Genomic DNA, 19,806 nt, shown 5'->3' with positions numbered 1-19,806 from the left:
GTGAGAGTAAAAAGGAAAACCAAGTCTGGGATTGTTAATGTGGTTTTATTTCAAATACTACAGGAAAGCATACAGAAGAATATAAGTACATCAGGTATCGGTAGTGTTAGAGAGACAGGAATATTCCGATGCGCATATAAACATCAAATTCGGAATATGGCAGCAACCCGAATATAGACCTCAAACAGAATTTGGCCAGTCTAAACAATCTAAAGCAACTAATCTAAGCAATCTAATTAACATGAAGTAATTATGTCCGGACAACGAGAGCTACAGTGGCGTAATCAGGTACGGGGCAATAAAACGTCAAGGATTAAACATCATTTCCAATTTAAAACCGTTTTGACACTTTGGAATTCATCCTGATGTCTTGTAAATACTTTGCTGTTGCTTTCAGTGCCTCTGTGTTACGAGGACATTCCAGCAATCCCTTGTCTTCATAAAAGAGACAGTCCACAGCCAACACGTTGCTCCTGCTAATATTTCGTCTGCTCTCTGGAACGACGAAATTCCGATCAAACGTGTGATGGAGCGCCACGAAAACAACAGGCCGGTTTTCTAGGAAGGAAAAGATAACTATATAATACAGTAAAATGTACATTTTCAGTAGAGAAGAGAGCGGTTCGTTTTTAAAGCGCCTGCCACGAAAAAGACGAACCTCTCTTAATCCTATGAACAATTACCTGGTATCTTCTCAAGCGCAGCAACGATGTCGGTTCCAGCTCGAGAGACAATAGGGACGAAAGCGATGATGACGTCGCTCTGATCCGCAGAAAACTCTCGGCAATTGATACCCAGACCGCTCAAAAAGGCCTTGTGACAATTCGTGTCATTTCCAATGACCATCTTGTGGAATCTGATCTCTTTTGACCATCCAAGTGAAACAGAATTGACAAAGTGTAAGTGCATATACGTTTTAGAGAAGCGCAGAAAATGGCATATGCTCCACTATAACATTTTCATTTATACAATATATACGGTATAATCACCAAGACATCATTTTAACTCGGCAGTACAGGAAGCCTACCTTTTTGGGACCCAAAAAAATCCATCAATACCTGGAAATCAGAGAATGGAGATTAAATCAATCGATCTTCTGTTTCCGAAATACTCAAACCAGCCCATCTGGCACCATCCATCAGAACGTGGTTTCTCAGTAACATAGCAAGCTGGGTTTTTTGTGTGTATGTTTGATTAACTTTAAGAGAGCCGTGCAGTAAATATGCATTTCCAAGTTAAAACCATACCGTTATTCTGTCTTGTAAAATCTTTGTTACATCCAGTACATTTATGTCCTGAAGAAATCTCCACTGTCCCTGGTCTTCACGAACATCTGGATCAAACACGTCACATAAAAGTATTAAAAACGTGAAATTTTCTGCGTGGAGATGTTTATTCAACATTTATGGAAGTAGTCACAAGTTTTATAGATGCTCCACAACATTAATTGTAACTCTAAATGGATAAAGCGCATGATGTGTCATTCTTTCATAAATGAAACATTAAAATGGCTGGAAATTGCTGAGGTATAAAAGGAACAAGACACACTGGAACGTGCTGCTTTTGAAAAATATAAGAGTATTATGTGGTATATAAAATAACAGTTGGTGGTAACAGTAATTCTCTTTCATCACACTACCCCAGTGTTGATTATTTTCCTATAGCAGCATACGCCCAAATGTCTCCACAGTCTGTGGGGAAATTCACCTTTTTGTTCTTCGTAATCCACTTCATCCTGCTGCAAAAAAGTTGCGAGATTAAGTTTAATTGCAAACTGGAAGGCTTGTGGTGAATGATATGGTAACTGTTCAACCTTTCAGATAAAATCACTTGTACCACAGCGCTGCTGAATTCTCCAATATGCTACAGTTTACAGGTTTATATTAATACACTCGTTCTCATACGGTACGGTTTCTATAGTAACAGCTCAGTCACGGGCGAACGTTCCACATAAATCCATTAAAAAACATGTATCACTCTTCATGTGGTGAAGTTTTCTGTAACAACATGTTTATTTAACATGTATGGAAGGAGTCTCCAGTGTCAGCGCTTTGTAACAGTCAGAGGTAAGACTGTAACTTTAAGTTTTCCGACATCTTCAGGACAGAAGAGTTTACGCTTTTACTCTGTAACATGAAAAGCTGATTTTTTTGTTGTATTGACTTCAAGGGAGCTTAAAAAAAATGTCTGCTGAGGGAACGACTGTTTTCAGACCGCTATAACGTTAAGTGATAACTAGAACTAACTTCTTTCACAGATGTTCCATAACATTACATGTAAGTATAAACCGATAAATATACAATGTGTCTGTCTTTAATTAATAAAAGGGTTACACAAGCTGCGGTATAAGAGGAATAAAATACTTCAGGATGTGCTGTTATTGGAAAATAATTAACTCCAGGATTTTATCAGTAACTCCGCTTCATCACACCACCCCGTCACTGATCGGTTCCCTACAACAGCACAGCACCGTGTGTTTTATTCCGCACATCAGCAATACTACTTATGTCTGAACAAACACATCTACACGAACTAGACTTTTAATTCATCAATGAGAATTCATTCATTTAAGTGATTTGCATAATTAGTCCAAAGAATGCAATTACAGTTATTCACCTGTAGGGATTGTACTCTGGGGTTCGAAAACTGGACATAAATCCACCTCGCTGGAACAAAAGAAATAAATAAAAAGTTAATTGAATTTTTATATAGACACAGTACACTGTTATAATGTCAACTCTGTGATCTGTAATGGAAGAAACTTACCTAGAATTAATACCAGTTTAGCCAGAATTCCCTAAAGCAAAACAAACAAAAAGTAAAAAAAAAAAAATAAGTATAAGTGCAGTCTGTATGTATATGTAATATGTTAAGTGGATCAAACTGGTAAACTTATTATAACAGCAAATGGGGAATAAAATTGGAATGCAAAGTTCAACAACACATATGAGTGTGATGCTCAGGTGTCTACAAAGTTTTGGCCATGTCTTGTATCTCTATCCACCTTTCAGATAAAATCACTTATACCGCAGCACTACTGAGTTCTGGATTGTGATTGGTCAGAAGGTGTTTAATTTTCTATAACAGCAGGTCTGACAGTAGTGCAGCCGCAAATCACAGATTTACTCTATATTAATGCATTCGTTCTAATACCTTATTGTTTCTATAGTAACAGCTCAATCACAGGTACTTGTGCGGTGGACACTCCACGTAAACAGATAAAAAAACTTGTATAATCTTTGATAGGGTGAGGTTTTCTGGATGGAAGGAGTCTCCAGTGTCAGAGCTTTGTAACAGTCAGTGGTAAAGCTGTAACTTTAAGTTTTCCGACATCTTCAGGACAGAAGAGTTTACGCTTTACTCTGTAACATGAAAAGCTGATTTTTTGTTGTATTAACTTCAAGGGAGATTTTTTTTTTAAATGTCTGCTGAGGGAACGACTGTTTTAGCCACTATAACGTAAGTGATAACGAGAACTAACTTCTTTCACGAATGTTCCATAACATTAAATGTAAACATAAACCGATAGACATACAATCTGTCTGTCTTTAATGAAAAGTTTACACAAGCTGTGGTATAAGAGGAATAAAATACTTCGAGACGGGCTGTTATTGGAAAATAATTAACTTCAGGATTTTAGCAGTAACTCCGTTTCATCACACCACCCCGTCATTGATTGTTTCCCTATAACGGCGTGTGTTTTATTCGGCACATCAGCAATACTACTTATGGCTGAACAAACACATCTACATCTACATTCTCATCAATGAGAATTCATTCATTTATGTGATTTGCATAATTAGTCCAAAGAATGCAATAACAGTTATCCACCTGTAGGGGGTATTGTAGTCGGTGCTTCCAGTATTTAAACTGGAAATAAATCCATTTCACTGGAAAAAAAAAAATTGTATTTGATAGCAGTTTAGCCAGAATTCCCTAAAGCAAAACAAACCAAGAGATAAAAAGACCTTGCTTTGGCTGTCATGGACTTATGATCTAGTTTCATTTACAGAAATACAGCTGAACTAATTTTCGTAAATACATGACACTTATACTGAAACATGATCTCTCCTCAGTTCCACAGTGAAAATCTACTGAATCCAGAGACCACTGTATAACTCTTGACCAAACCTCTCTGTGACTGAACAAACCCATCTACTGAACTCATGAACTGTAGACGCAGAAAAAGAAACGACAGTGTATCATGGTTGTGATAAATGTCTGTCTGTCAAACCATATAACAATAAAATTACTCACACAAATTAATTTGAGTATGCAGATTAAACAAGCAATAACAGCAAGGAAACACGAAACGCATCCCCAGAAAATCCTATGTAAATCCATATTGCTGTCCTTCTAACTTCAGCCGGAGGAACGAGGGATATCAGGAACGCTGTTAGGTTTTTACAGAGCTTTATCACTCAGAATGAAAGTGAAACCGTCTTAACAACCACGTGACTTGCTATAATAACAGTCCCTGCTCACTTATATTCACATTGTAATATTATAACACTGTAATTGCACCGCATTGCCCAGGAAACGACTGATGTATTATGTATATTACAGTACATGGGTCTTATTGAAGTTAAATAAGCTCTACTTAATGGCGTACAGTGGAGAGAGTGGAACATAAATAGCCCTTTGATTCTGTTTCCTGTGTGATTGTGCCCTGCGATGGATTGGCACCCTGTCCAGGGTGTACACCGCCTTGTGTTCCCTGGGATAGGCTCCAGGTTCCCCGAGACCCTGAAAAGGAGTAAGCAGTTGAAGATGGATGGATGATTCTGTTTCCATCTGCCGGTCATGTGTGGTATTGCTCTCCGCTAGTATGAACTACTACACACGTTTTACACTGATATTCTATTATTATTATTATTAATATTATTATTATTATTATTATTATTATTATTATTATATCGGTATTTTCAGTGTTTTATGGCTCGTACGGCTGACATGCGATTCCATATGTTTAACTTCCATCTACATAATAAAATGCATCATAAAGTGACGCAGCAAGGAAAAGTTACGGTGCCTTCACGTGCTCCTTTGTCTTACTGTGAAGTTGTAATTACGAACCATTTGCATTCAGCTGCATATCAGCTAGTTAACTAACCTTGCCTGTTTCACTGCTTTGTCTTTCTACTATTTTCACCTCTTAAAGTTGTAACAAACAAACAAACAAATAAAAAGTGCATAATGCAAGTCAAATGACTGTTATTGTCATCTCAACCACATACAGCTGGTACAGTACACCGTGAGACGAAACAACGTTCCTCCTGGACCATGATGCTACATAAAACAACATAGAACTACATATGACTGCATAGAACTAACTAAGACTACACAGATCTACACAGGATTACATAAAGTGCATGTGTATACACAGCACAAGACAGTACAAATTTACACAAAAAAAATATTTAGTCCTGTGTACTGTATTCTTATGTGTTGTACCACGGTCCTGAGGAAACAACATTTCGCACAAGCTATATATAATATGAATGGAATTTAAAAACCACATGACTTGACTTTAAAGGAAGTTCATCTTCAGTGTAACACAGTTCGGAAACGTGTTTTCCCCCATAACCAGGGGAGAACGTGAAGGGAGCATCGAATGCGTCACAGCGCACATGCGCATGCACCGCCCCTCTCGACAGGAGGTTAAAGTAGTCCCATTGCGCATGCGCTTGTTTCCTCTCTTCACCTCCCTGCGCTGAGCTTCACCATGGCGAACGTTGCCGACACAAAACTCTACGACATTCTCGGCGTGTCTCCTTCAGCGTCTGAAAACGAGCTCAAAAAGGCAAGTTAAAGTGTTAGCACTCGGTCGCTGTCGGTCTGCGATTGAGAAACGCTGCCGCGCCGTTTTATCTCCGACTCCGGTGTGTGGCTATCAGAATCAGGAAGGACGGATTAGCTGCTTGGCTAACAGGAGTGAGGGCCGCATTCCAAATTGCCGGGTACTTCCTGTCCGAGTCCACTACATAGCCGCTGACTTTATTGGCTTGTGCTCACTTTGTAGTGGTCTCGAGAGCGATGTGGTACGCGTCCCTTGATAACGCTATATGTCTATACAACGAGGCCTAGTAGATTTAGCCGGCACCTGTGATTATTATAGAAATACGCTTTTAGAATTTGTTTTCCCCAGTTTGAATATTAACTGTCTGTTTGATTAGCTGTTTGTTTATCCTTAACGAATTTAATTGTAACGCTTCTTGTTAACTGGTTAGCATTCGCGTGGTTAGCATAACGTTGTCACACCGGCCTGTTCACCGGCTTTTCCTCACCGCGTTCTCTCGTGAGAAATTAGCCTCTAAACACACAACAAACTTGCTGATATATTAACTAAAACATTATGAAATGATTATATGAGTGGTTTCATATTTCCCTGTGATTAAATAAACGATAAACTGCCGCATTTTAGTCAAAGGAGGGGATAAAATAAGGTCAACTCAGGCACAAACGCAGTTATTAAATCCTCATGTTGCTTCATAATAATATCCAAGTTCATTTATTTCACAGAAAACATTGTGTTTGGTATGTATATATTTTTGACGAGTTGTCTAATGGATAATAAATAACTTTAAAAAAAATAATAATAATTCAAGGGTGTGTAGGTAGCTAACTAGCTAGCTTTATGTGCTTTAGCATAGCAGGCCTGATTTGGCTGGAATTCCGTTGTCTTTATGTTCCAGTCATGTCAAATTCTACCGCTTAATAAACTTCACACGGAGCACTTAGTCATGGTTACGCGTAAAACTAGTTAACTATAACCTCAAGAGAAACGTGTGGCTAGCTAACAGGTTATCTAGCTAACTAGCTGAGTGAAGCGAACAAAAAGTTGCTCACTCTAGAACATCAGTTACGCAATTTCGTCATCACGCTTACAGTATATTAGCATATTCTCTCCTTTTTGGTTTTTTTATTTATTAAATTTTTTTATAAACATTATTGATCGCACAACTTTTGTATTTACGGCTTAATTAACTAGTTAACTGCCTCATCATCACGAGGTTAAACTGTAAGATTTATCACCAGTGTTGCTGACTCTTAGGGGAAGTCCGCTGCATGATGTCACAGACTAATTTGCATATTCATTAAATCGCCATGGTCATTTGCATACCATGGCATGTTATATGGCGAAAGATGAAGAAATGAGATATAATAACGGTAATATTTGTAATAGAAAGCAGACTTTTTGGCCTTGGCACAACAGGCTGTTTAAAATATTCACACAGTTTCGTAGATTCTATCGAGAATAAAGCCGTGGTAGTGAGGAGCTGGGAAATGGTTAATGTTGGCGCGCGGTGGCTTAGTGGTTAGCGTCATACCTCCAGGGTTGGGGGTTCGATTCCCACCGTGGCCCTGTGTGTGCGGCGTTTACATGTTCTCCCCGTGCTGCGGGGGTTTCCACCGGGTACTCCGGTTTCCTCCGCCAGTCCAAAGATGAGGTCGGCAGATTGGCGTGTTCAAAAAGTGTCCATAGTGTATGGATGGGTGTGTTCATGTGGGTGCACGGAAGGAGCCTCCCCTGGCGCACCCTGGGCAACATTCAGTATCATACTGCTGAGCGGCTAATCCTTCCACCACGATGGTTCCACTATGAAGTGAAACAAAAAGAAGACTGTTGTAAATAAGGGAACAGTTGGGATCTGGGATTCGCCACTGGGAACACTGGGGATCAGGGATTGGTCACTTAGAACAGTGGGGATCAGGGATTGGTCACTGGGGAACAGTGGGGATCAGGGATTGGTCACTGGGGAACAGTGGGGATCAGGGATTGGTCACTGGGGAACAGTGGGGATCAGGGATTGGTCACTGGGGAACAGTGGGGATCAGGGATTGGTTATTAGCCTTACGCACTGGTGTAACTGAACTCCCGTGTAACCAGCAGCTGTGGTGTGAACTTCAGAGCTGTATGTAGTTCAGGACAGTTGCTTACATTCGCTCTAACATTAGATTTAGCATCTCTATTTATTTATTTATTTATTTATTTATTTATTTATTTATAAAAAATAATTAATGAAGCAGTCTCAGCAGTAGCAACAAAGTCACAGGTTGATGTCCGTTCTCCATTAAAAAGGATGGGGAATGAAATTTTGGTACAGAAATAGAACATCTAATTAGATGTTTAAAAAAAAAAAGGTGCCAGCAAACACTGTTCCCAAAAATATCAAGTGTTAAGCTGGATACCAAGACGGGGTCTTCATTCTTATCGAAGGGCCGGCATGGCTGCAGGCTTTTATTAAAGCCGAATAGGAGGAACAGTTGATGGTTGATTGGAGAGCAAGATGAACCGATTGGCTGGAATAATACTTGCAGCCACACCCAACATCATAACGTTTTTAACTGACCATGTTGGACTAATTCTTTTGTTCTGTTTGTTTGGGGTTTTTTTTTTTTTTTTAATTTGAAGATATTGTTCCCATCCATGTTCTGGTCCATTTTAAGTTGTTTTTGGACCAACAAATTCTCACCTTGCATATCAGTTCTTAAATTGTTAGTAGCGATAGTATGAAAATGTAGAAATCTATGTCCCAATCAACACTGTCGCTTTTAAGTAAATAATAAAGCAGTCCTATTAATATAGCTTTAATAAGATTGATCCTATTACACGTGCGTATGTTTTCATGCCTTAACTATCATCAGTTTTGTCATTTTAAACACCGATTCTTGAGCAAAAGGAGTAAACCGTTCAGAAGTAATGAAACACGTTCGCTTTGTAATTAAACAAACAACGTAGCGGTTCTAATACAAGATGATTTAAAGCTTTCATGGTGGGCCCGTTTCACAGGTCTGGAAACGAAGAAGACATTTTTGATGATTTAAAAATTCTCATATGTCATATACGAGTATTTTTCATGGTTGATGAAGTCCCTTACTGGTAGCATCTAACCATTTGTAACGTATATTTATTTCAGGCTTACCGCAAATTAGCAAAGGAATATCACCCTGACAAGAACCCAAATGCTGGAGACAAGGTAAGGATTTATCAACACGCTGTACTGCTTATCAGAAGTGTAACGTAATGTCGATCAGTGTTTTATGCTTTTGGCTCTGAGCGTTCAAAGCTAATTATGAAGCAAAAATGATTGGCAGAGAATAAATATTTCCAAGGTCTTTTATTAATAACAATAAAGATCGCAATCAGTTCGTATAATCAGGATTCAGAAAACAATTCAAAGGAAAATGAACTTCGTTCGTATAATTGATTCGATGAGTCGTAATTAAGAGTCTGGTGTTTAATTTCTTGCATCGGTTGCGTGTCGATCGCGCCAAGATTTTGGAACGGCTTTGAGCTTCGAGACGAGTAAACGGAAATGGTAGAATATCTGAGCGGTGACCTTTCATCCCGTTTACTTTCAGTTCAAGGAGATCAGCTTTGCGTACGAAGTGCTAACTAACCCCGAGAAGAAGGAGCTGTACGACCGCTATGGGGAGCAAGGCCTGCGAGAAGGGGGCGGAGGAGGACCCGGTATGGACGACATCTTCTCTCACATTTTCGGCGGTGGCCTCTTCGGCTTCATGGGCGGTCAGGGGCGCAGCCGGAACGGCGGCCGGCGGAGAGGGGAGGACATGGTGCACCCTCTCAAGTGAGTCATTGTGTGGTGGTGGATTTCCAGTAGCTTTACGACGTGTAGGAAGGGAAAATAGAGTAGTGGGTTGTCCTCGATCTCAGACATTACCCTATTTCTATTTTTGGTGCTGATCTAGTTCTTTCAGGAAACGTAGGGTGTAGAAGGTTGCTGTGTTTTGACCATAACACATTTTCTTTTGGTGTCTAATTTGGTGCTTTTTTCCTCTCTATCTCTAGGGTATCACTTGAAGATCTGTATAATGGGAAAACAACCAAATTACAGCTGAGCAAGAATGTCCTTTGTAGCACTTGTAATGGGTGAGTGTTTTGGAATGGACTGATTTATCTAGGAAGTGATGTTTTAAAAATGTCAGCCGTGTTACAAAAGGTCCCCCGAAACGTTTTTATTCTCTTGACTGTTTAAATTAATGAGGATGAATACGTAAGGAATAAAAGTGTTATGCTGATATAGGAAATGAGCATCAGTGGAATGGAGTAACGAAGCAGAATTAGTGTTGATGATTTTTCCGACAACAGCATGTCTTGATGTGTTTTTCCTCTGATAAGGCTGTACTTTTCCAACATTACAATATTTCATACTTTTTTTTTTTTCTTTTTTCCATCTGTTTATATTTACAGTTGTGGGACGTCTGAGACACGGTAGTTCATGTTATCACTTATGTTGTAGCCGCTAACACTTTTTTTGAGGTTGATAAGACATAAACACGCCTTACTGTCATTTTACCGAAAAGAAACCTCAAACTGTAAGCTCCACTGTCCTGAAGTCGTCAGAAAAGTCGGTTACACCTTTACTCCTGACTGTTATAAAGCGCTGACACTGGAGACTCCTTCCTATAAATGTCTACTGTCTGGGCTGCTGTTATAGAGAATGAATCACCACCTTCTGACCAATCAGATTTGAGAATTCGACAGCGCCATGTATAATGCTTTATGACTTTGTCTTGCCACAGTGTTGGGATTCGTTGAGTAGAGCAGAACATTTTATTCTGTGTTCGCAGCCAGGGAGGGAAGACTGGCGCTGTGCAGAAGTGTACGACCTGCAGGGGGCGTGGCATGCGCATCATGATCAGACAACTGGCTCCTGGCATGGTCCAACAGATGCAGTCCGTCTGCACTGACTGCAACGGTGAAGGTGAGCGCTCCAGTAAAGTTAGCTCGCCTCTCTGCCGCTCGTCACCTGGAACCGGTCCTGTTTTGAATGTGTATGAAACATGATGTGTGGATTTTTAGGTGAGGTGATCAGTGAGAAAGACCGCTGTAAAAAGTGCGAGGGGAAGAAAGTGGTGAAGGAAGTAAAGATCCTGGAGGTGCACGTGGACAAAGGCATGAAACACGGGCAGAAGATCACCTTCGGGGGAGAAGCGGATCAGGCGCCGTCCGTGGAGCCTGGAGACATCGTCCTCGTCCTGCAGGAGAAGGAGCACGAGGTACGCTGCCTGTCCACTCCACACCAACACAGCGTCTAAAGAATTCAAAATGTTGAACCTGTACTCTGGAGGTTCAGGGGTGTGGCTGTGGGGATTTGTGTTCGTTCATCTACGGGAGCGTAAGTGAGGGTGAGGTCAGACGCTGATGTCGCGAAGGTTCCAGTTCATCCCAGTGGTGCTCAGTAGGGTTGAGGTCATGGCTCTGTGCAGGACACAAGTTCTACCTTCACACACCATGGCGTACGAGTTATTCGTTTATCTTTGAGTTCATATGTCGACGCCTCTTCGTCTGACTCGTAACCGCAGCCTCTGTTTTCCTGTCACCGCCAGGCCTAGAAGCTTCTGAAGCCCTCTTCAAAATAGCCTGGCAGATCATGCTGACGCAAGCTTTCATGGGAACTGATGAGAGGGCTTACGTGCTATTTTAGCATAATCTTCACCGTTAAATATCACCAAGGCAGCATGATTGCAATTGGCCCCTTGATAGACAGCCACGTGTTTTGACTTTCTTTTTTAAATGCAAAGTGGCAGCTTTTAACCGTTGAACGACTGTCGCACATGTAAATGTCGTTCAGGTCGAGTGAGACGGTTACACTGACAGTGTTGGTATGCAATTAAAAAAAAAAAAAAATTGCTTTAAATCCCGTCCTTTATTTATTCTTTTTGAGACGGTGTAAGAGTGCGATGTCGTACAAATTATTTAAACGTTGTTTTTTTTTTTTTTTTCCCCCTTGCTTGTAAACTTTAACCTGCAAAATAGAGCATGTAGAACATGATAGACTTGTTTACGCCGTGGTTTCAGTTCAGCACACGTGTACTACATTGGCTTCCACTCTGAAACGTGTTTTGGAATGATCTAAATGTCAGTCATTTAGATCTTGGGGGTGGAGCTTTCTGAACATGGGTGGGAATAGGAGGTGGGGTCAAGGGTTGTCTTGTTTTTAAACCATTCAAATGTCAAACCCATCTGCTTAACGTTTGGAGACCTAGTTTTGAGAAATCTTGCGTACTGCACCTTAAATTTGATCTGATTCATAGACCTGCTCCTTTGTAAGATCAGAACGTCTGTGTAATCAGGTTACAGGCAAAATATTTAGTTGTGGCAATATATACATCACTTACATATTATTATATGGAGTAATTGAGTGTGTGTGTGTGTGTGTGTGTGTGTGTGTGTGTGTGTGTAATCTGTTTTTAACAACCCATGGTCTGCCATGATCTGTAATCTTACTATTTTTTTTTTTTTTCCTTTCCTCCCCTAGACGTATAAAAGAGACGGACACGACCTGCACATGACCCACAAGATCGGCCTGGTCGAAGCGCTTTGCGGTTTTCAGTTCGTCCTGAAACATCTGGACGGCAGACAGATCGTGGTGAAATATCCAGCTGGCAAGGTCATCGAGCCAGGCAAGTGACGTTCAAGCGACGTGCTCTGTTCGGTTGGGGGCGCGTGCGAACGGATGATAAAAATGAAGAGCTGTTTGTGTTGCAGGTTCAGTCAGAGTTGTGAGAGGTGAGGGGATGCCACATTACCGCAACCCCTTTGAGAAAGGAGACCTGTTCATCAAGTTCGAAGTTCAGTTCCCGGAGAACAACTGGATCAGCGCAGAGAAACTAACGGTGAGCGTGACCGTATACCATCGCAGGGCTTTTGTATCCAGCTCTTTAATTCTGAGCATGGGGAGTAATTTAGCTGAGAGTCCAGTGGAGTGAAGTAAATATTCAAACGCGGGGGATTTTTTTATTTATCTAGTTTTTTCCCCCAAATCTGCTCAGAAACGCGTCACGTGACGAGGGAAAAAAAAACAAATAGAGATGATTATCGGGCTTTAATTAACGTGATCATACCGCACCCTCCGATCAAACCGTTCAGTTTATAACAGTCTAGCTTGCGGTAGTACTGTAAAAACATCGTGCCAAGGCTCTTGAAGGGGAATTCACTAAATAATCCAACTCGCAGGCGAAACTTGCTAATAAAATAGTTTTCATCATCTCTCCTCCTGCAGGAATTGGAGGACCTGCTTCCCTCGCGCTCCGATGCTCCCGTAATCTCCGGAGACGCAGAGGAAGTGGACCTGCAGGAATTCGACGTCAGCCAGAGCTCATCAGGCAGCCATCGGCGCGAAGCCTACAACGACAGCTCTGACGAAGAGGGCGGCCATCACGGCCCGGGGGTGCAGTGCGCCCATCAGTAAGCACGTCCATCCCAACCTGTCTGGATCCAGAGAAGGAAAAAAAATGTTCTAGTTGCACAACATCAGATCAACAAAGGTGTGGCTGTTTGTTTTTTTTTGTCCCCCCCTCAACCCCCATTTTTTTTGTTTCTTTCTTTTTTTCTTCTTCTGTCTGATTTAACTTTCCTTAGTGAACGCACATATGAGCCGTAGCTCCTCCCCCTTTCCGCTCTGGCACCCTCCCCTTTCAGTTCCCTATACAGGCAGCCTCATATCAGATGGAGGAGAAGAAAAAGGGTCATTTCTCTTTTACTTGGTGTGTAACTTGCATTTTTTTTTTTTGTTGTTGTTGTTGCTGCTGTCAGCACAGTATTTAGAGTTAATTTAAAATTAATCCCAACATGCAGTTCTGGTCTTGGAGCCTCTTTATTTGTAAAGACTATGTGTGTGTGTGTGGTGTGAGAGAGACAGTAAAAGAGAAGTCCTTTAAATAAGACACACCTTTGGGACATTATAATGAGCGTCACATTTTTAGGTTGGTTTGTATGTATTTGTGCTTGATTGATTTTTACCACTTTACTTTGTAGATTTTTACTTTGTTTTTGTTTTGTTTTTTCCTCCTGTTATATTTTAAGAATTGGAACAAGTCTACAGCATCGTGTATAAAATTAAAGTGTTCGTCATTTAAGCTTTCTGAACTGCAGTTATGATCTAGTTTAAATAAAACTTTCACTTGCCTGTATCTGTTTTCAGCCCAGGTGCATGCTGGGAAAGCACTGAAACATCCAAATAAAAACAAATAAATAAAATATAAAAATCGTATAATGGAACAACCAGTTGGAAAGCGGCTGTAGGCGTATAACTTCTGTGAAAAAGTTTATGAAGTTGTTAAATAAAAACCAATATCTCTCCAAAAGTAAATTAGTCCCTTTCTTTCTTTATTTATTTATTTATTTTGAGATACGGTTTTGACGTTCTGCTTTTCTCAGGTTTCTTAAAGATGATGTCTGGCACGGCAGTTCACGCTGGTGTGTTTGGGCTAGTTCTTGCTTGTACAGGGGATATTAATTACGGATCCTATATTATGGTGCACGTTTGGACTGCCGATTGTGGTTTTAAACCACTGTCCTCCGGTCTGAACCTCGGCCACGCTGCCGCTGCCGTCGTCGTGGGTGACGGCGGTGGCAGCCAAGAGTTCTTACTATCGTTTCGTAACTCTCTATCCTCAGAGTACTCCACTGTAGCGGATTTGATTCTGCTCCATCTTTAAAACTGACGTGAAGGTACTGAAACAGGGATGTAGGCGCGGTCTTGGTGGTCGAGTGAGAAATGAAAATAAACGTTCCTGTCTACCACTCTCCTCATCCACGTGCAATCCCTGGGAGCAAAAATGGATGAATCGTCAAGCAATATTCGCTACCTACTGCACAAGAGAACTGGAATTCCTGCGTCCTTGCCATAACCGAGATGTGGTGGCTCAGCGGTTAAAATGTTGGACTTCTGATAGGAAGGTTGTGAATCCAAATCCCAGCACTGCCAACTGGCCACTGTTGGCTCCTTGAGCAAGGCCCTTAACCCAGTTGTATAAATGAGAATTGTAAGTCTCTCTGGATAAGGGTGTCTGCCGAATGCTGTAACGTAATGGACAGCACTGTCATGTCCAGCGAGGTGGAACCTTCTGGTTTGGTGGTGTTTCTGTGCACCACGGACAACGAACTGCTGCTGTTTCCACAGATTTTTATTACTGTGGTGTGTGTGTGTGTGTGTGTGTGTGTGTGTGTGTGTGTATTCACCATAAAGACCCAACAGGCTATTTACAATCCATCTCAGAGACTTGAGAGAGTTTCTCCTGATGCTCTTAAGTTTAATCTGGGTGATTTAACTGCAATATTGAGTTTGTGTACATATCAGTATGTTGATTGTCCCAAAGGGGAGGGCATTATGGAACTGTAAAACACTTTTCATCTCTTCTCCACCCTGTTTATCAGATGTTCCTTGAAAGGGAGAGGCCTCAGGAAGAGATGGTTAAAGTGGGGGATAATGACTGGAATGTACAGAGTGGGAGGTCTGTAGTAGTGTACGTATTAATGAATAGATTGAGACAGTGACTGATTAGACTTACTTTAAAATATATATATATATATATATATATATATTCATATTCTTTGAAGTTTACCCTAAAGACCCTCATAAGTAAGAAAAGAAAGGTAGGTTGTGATAACTAATGGACAGAGTCAGATGAAAAGGCAAATGCAAGTAGCTGAGCATATTTTTAAATAAAGGCATCTGGTAACTCTTCATGCTTGGCCTGGGGTTAAAATAATGGCAGATGTCCCCCGTAAGGGACGACGTAGATCTCTTCTGGTTCTGCAAGATAATTTGGAGCTGAAGCTGGCCAAGCAACATACCTCATTTCTACTGTTATGCATATGGATGTGTAACAAGATGAAGTTTACTTTCATTTCCTTTACCATTTCAGTTTCTCAAATATGTCAACGAATCAGGAGTATTATTTCAACAGGTTATTACAGGTGTCCTAGAAGACTCAGCTGTTATCTTGGAAAAGGGAGGTAACAGTATTGACAAAAGGTGCCGATTATTGTTGCACACTTTTTTTTTTTTTTAAATAAGTGTAATTGTGTGATATCTATGAGAGACGAGTATGAGTTTTTAAGACAGACCAAAAAGACTGAATAAAGAAATTTCACAGCCTTCTTTGCTCATATTTACCATGGGTGCCAATATTATTCACAGTCACTGTAATTACTCAGACTAAGTACATGGTGGTAATTTTGTGTAGATCTTAAGTGTACTTTAAGTGTAATGAAGCTGCATCACGGAGCAATAATCAACCCAATCGGGTCAGTACTGTAATACAGGTGAGAAAACGCAGTGTTCTGGTGTAGCGAGCGGTTTCCCTACAACAGCACGTCTTAACTTTATTCCCCTTACCGCACACTTCCATTTATTTAAAGAAGAATTACACCACTGAGAGATCTTTAAAAAGATTAAGTGATTAACTTGTCAGTTGAAGCTCTACGTCGTGAGGAAATTCAACATATCCCCTGAGATCCTTAAACCCCCCCCCCCCTTTGTTTAACTTACTGAAAAGCAAAAAAATAAGATGCATTTGTGCTGCAGTGCACCAAAAAAAAAAAAAAAAAAAAAAAAAACCACACTCCCGGAAAAAAGTATATAATTTATTATATTAGAATATTAAACCATTAAAACAACTTCAGTTAAGAAGTCAGTGAGTATTGCTCAGCTTGACTTTGTTGCACAGATATTCCATCAGCTCCTGAAAGCAAACAATTTTAGAATAAATAAATAAATAAATAAATGTATAAGTGCAACTCAAAATTAGAATGTCATGGAAAAATTTCCCTGTACTTTAAATTTTTTTAAAGAGTGCAACTTTCATATATTCTAAAGATTAAAAAAAAAAAAAAAAAAAAGTTTAAAGTTCACTGTACTGATGAATCTAGAATATGAAAGTTCCATGTTTTGAACTAAATTACAGAAAGAAAAAAAAAAAAGAAAAAATTCAAATTTTCTGTGATGCACCTGTACATCATACCTCAGCGTTTCCACGTCCCTCACCTTAATCTTTTGCATCTGGCATAAAGCCATCTCATCCAGAAGTTCAAGTTTGACTTCATCCTTGTTCTCCTCCGACAGAAACAAAGTCTGACAGGAAAGCAAGCCAGACATTTTAGTAACTACGACTTCTCAAAGACAAACCTCTCCTTTAGAGTACACGTACCTCTCCGAGAGAGGTGGTGATGGTGGCTGTAGCGAGTCCTGAGAGATCGTCACTAAGTGACCGGCTCAGTAGTCTGTAGAAGAAAGAAAGAAACCCATTCAGGAGCTGAGCTTTTACTTCAGAAGACCATCCTGTGCCGTTCCATATCTAATCCTTACTTCATATTACCACCTAGCCGAAGAGCTTGGTCGCTCAGCTTCAGCACGCGGCCTTGAGTTCTTTTGGCACCGACCGTTGAGACGCATCTGAAAATAAAGTCGGCATTTTACACGCGTTAAGATATCAATTCCCAAGAGAACCCATTTGAACAATAATTAGGTTTTATACAGTAATTAAACTTAATTTTATTCAGTGCTGCAGTTCCAGTGTTAAGTGTATACCAGTGACGAGTAAACTTTATTTAAAGTGCACATGAATCAGTTCTTTAACGATATAAACCCCCCCACCCCAAGATACTGCATCCATGGATGAAAAACTGTTGTAGCCACTTGACAGAAGTAAAATAAGTAGTAGTAATAATAATAATAATAATAAAAAATCTGTACATGTTCCCAGTGATCCGACTTCAGTGCCACATCATTATATCTTTGTTTTCCAAACCCTTGATTAGACTTGGTGTAAATAGGATATTTTATACACCACTTCCGTGACCCTGAAAAGGATTAAGCGGTATAGAAGATGGATGGATGGATGGATATACACCACTTTATGCATTAGACTGACTGATACAGGGATACATATGAACAGACTCGTGTCCGAATTTGTCTTTGAGCAATACTTATAGTACGCAAGTGTCTTCTGGGACGTTATCCAAGACTACATTTGGTGTAAGACTAACATAGTGGAGTCTACCTCAGATTCCCAGTGCTGTTACTGGGCTGCATTTTCTTCCTGGGCCTTCTCTGCATTATAAAAAACACAAGATGTTAAGTTAGCAGATTATATGAGAATAAAATAAATATGAATCCACGTGCACGCCATGTGAAGGCTTCGTACCTTGTTATCGTCGTCCGTCTTCACCTGACCTGTTGATCGTTGTGCTGCGGTCATTGGCGTGCTCGCCTTACCTTAAAGGGCAGCATGCAGAAGGACACGTACAGGGTCAGAAAACTGAGTTATCACAACCGACACGTGACATTTCTGCATTTAGACATTTTGAACCTGAACGAAGCCCTTTGTGGAGGTGCTTCCATGAGGAATCTCAGGTTTATGCAAACACAAAAAGGAGACCATTTCTGTGCTATAGGGGTCATCGTGCATATTTAAAAGCTTTCATAAACAAGAACTAAAAAAAAATAGCCTTCTCCTTAAGCTTCCACCAAATTGGGAGAACACTAGTTCCCAATCACAATGTCCAACAAGGCTATGAATTCAGCACGGGAGAGCTGGGACGAACATTTAACTTTTGATTGTCTCCTTCAAAACATAATTTAGAGTTTGACACCAAAACAAAGCAAATAAGCAGCATAATGTTGCTTTTAATGGCACAAACAGCACTAATGAACCAGACCAATTACGTATTAGTTTCTAGATTTAAAAATAAATAAATAAATAAATAAATAGTATTCATTTAATGCAGATTTGCCATTTTGCTAACATCATGTTGGCTAACACTCCTCACTGACTACTGAATAAATAGAAAGGTCTTGTGATGAGGTTTTAAATACACCAGATCACCTTTTTTGCTGGGCTTTCTGCTGAGGGGCTTGCTAATCTCCGGAGACACAGACTGCGAGAAAATATACGAAATATATCAAAAGATTAAAATATACACAGAATAGGGGGGGAGACAAAAGTGCAGTTCTACCAACTGACCATAAGAGGGCGACATTTCACACAAACTCACCCCGATCACCATTGTAACTTCTCCAACAGATGTTTCCTGCGCTGGAATACAGCCATGTTAACTAAAAGACTTAAAGTGTATACATTTTATCTACAGAAAAAATAATGTTATTTAATTAATGTAAGCCTACCACTCAATATATCTTTCATCAACGTCGTATGAAGAGACTGAGGCAGTTTCATCATCTCGATTTTCACTGCTCGGTCCAGTGTTGCTAATAATTTGTCCAATTTGGCCTCCATTTCATTTATGCGTTCCTGTGCTGTTACAAAACAGACATTCAGGGTCATAACCCACAGGGATTTGTTGATAGGAAACACAATATTAATAGTACTGTGGGCGGAAATCAACCTTCTTTCTCAAACTGCTGAATGAACAGCTCTTTCCTTTTCCTGAGTTTATCAGCTGCTTGGTCTCTCTGGACACCTTCGGAGCTTTGGCTTCCTTTACGAGTTCTTCTGGCAGCCATGTTCTCACACAAACTCACCCCTCACCACTGAACCTAGCTTTAAACTCATCATTAGTGAATGTGATTAACAACAGGTGCAGCAACAATCAGACCTGATCAACTGCAAGCTAATTCAGGTTTGTTTTTGTATTTTTAATGGAGGGAGAGGGAGGGGGAGGGGGAGGGGGGGGGGGTGTCAGGGGCCTAAATCTTAAATGCCTCAGTATTTCCACCATTTGTGCACTACAGATAAGATTGTTAATCTATTTCTCAGGTGATTTAGAAGACTGGTTCCCAACTTGTGATCCTGTAGAAGGCAATGTCTTGCTCCCAACAAGCCTGATCAAACTTATCAGCTAACTGCTCTTCCTGAGTTAAAGTGTGTGTGTGTGTGTGTCAGGAAAACACTCAATTGTGCAAGACCATGGTTGGGAATGTGTGTAAATGTCTAATTGTTGCACCCTGTCCAGGGTGTACCCCGCCTTGTGCCCGATGCTCCCTGGGATAGGTTCCAGGTTCCCCGTGACCCTGAAAAGGAGTAAGCGGTATA

At 40.5% G+C, this 19,806-nt stretch overlaps 3 protein-coding genes across 5 annotated transcripts in view; 1 reads left to right on the top strand and 2 right to left on the bottom strand.

The window, feature by feature from the left end:
• Positions 1–26: 26 nt before the first annotated feature.
• LOC108259634 (uncharacterized) lies at positions 27–4,436 on the bottom strand. 2 transcript variants are annotated; one of them, XM_017459285.2, is made up of 8 exons: positions 4,258–4,436; positions 2,767–2,797; positions 2,617–2,666; positions 1,708–1,735; positions 1,248–1,333; positions 1,028–1,058; positions 684–863; positions 27–558 (listed from the first exon to the last, which is right to left on the bottom strand). In XM_017459285.2, exons 1-8 carry the CDS (start codon positions 4,342–4,344, stop codon positions 332–334), a joined length of 720 nt encoding a protein of 239 aa, XP_017314774.1. In that variant the 5' UTR covers positions 4,345–4,436; the 3' UTR covers positions 27–331. The 2 variants fall into 2 exon arrangements, with proteins under 2 accessions (XP_017314774.1, XP_017314772.1); XM_017459283.3 differs by having other exon boundaries at positions 1,708–1,738; positions 4,258–4,435.
• Positions 4,437–5,646: 1,210 nt separating this feature from the next.
• dnaja2a (DnaJ heat shock protein family (Hsp40) member A2a) lies at positions 5,647–14,120 on the top strand. The gene is made up of 9 exons (XM_017459237.3): positions 5,647–5,803; positions 8,922–8,981; positions 9,367–9,593; positions 9,815–9,895; positions 10,597–10,730; positions 10,829–11,025; positions 12,288–12,432; positions 12,518–12,645; positions 13,032–14,120. The coding sequence occupies exons 1-9, from the start codon at positions 5,726–5,728 to the stop codon at positions 13,218–13,220; spliced, it is 1,239 nt and encodes a 412-aa protein (XP_017314726.1). The 5' UTR covers positions 5,647–5,725; the 3' UTR covers positions 13,221–14,120.
• A 2,258-nt stretch (positions 14,121–16,378) lies between these two features.
• cdca9 (cell division cycle associated 9) overlaps positions 16,379–19,806 on the bottom strand; it is a 155,537-nt gene continuing 152,109 nt past the window's right edge. The window contains exons 2-11 of one of the 2 annotated variants that reach the window (XM_017459239.3): positions 19,160–19,280; positions 18,939–19,070; positions 18,809–18,849; positions 18,640–18,691; positions 17,959–18,029; positions 17,815–17,864; positions 17,121–17,207; positions 16,963–17,035; positions 16,777–16,886; positions 16,379–16,497 (exon numbers count right to left, since the gene is read on the bottom strand). In XM_017459239.3, coding sequence (XP_017314728.1) covers positions 16,491–16,497; positions 16,777–16,886; positions 16,963–17,035; positions 17,121–17,207; positions 17,815–17,864; positions 17,959–18,029; positions 18,640–18,691; positions 18,809–18,849; positions 18,939–19,070; positions 19,160–19,277 — 741 coding nt within the window. In that variant the 5' untranslated portion in view covers positions 19,278–19,280 and the 3' untranslated portion in view covers positions 16,379–16,490. The remainder of the gene's footprint in view (positions 16,498–16,776; positions 16,887–16,962; positions 17,036–17,120; positions 17,208–17,814; positions 17,865–17,958; positions 18,030–18,639; positions 18,692–18,808; positions 18,850–18,938; positions 19,071–19,159; positions 19,281–19,806) is intronic. The other variant, XM_017459238.3, reaches the window with a different exon arrangement.

The sequence above is a fragment of the Ictalurus punctatus genome, chromosome 27, assembly GCF_001660625.3.
Source record: "Ictalurus punctatus breed USDA103 chromosome 27, Coco_2.0, whole genome shotgun sequence".
Lineage (NCBI taxonomy): Eukaryota > Metazoa > Chordata > Actinopteri > Siluriformes > Ictaluridae > Ictalurus > Ictalurus punctatus.
The sequence above is the reverse complement of the archived record's forward strand: the minus strand, read 5'-3'. Positions and strand labels throughout refer to the sequence as shown.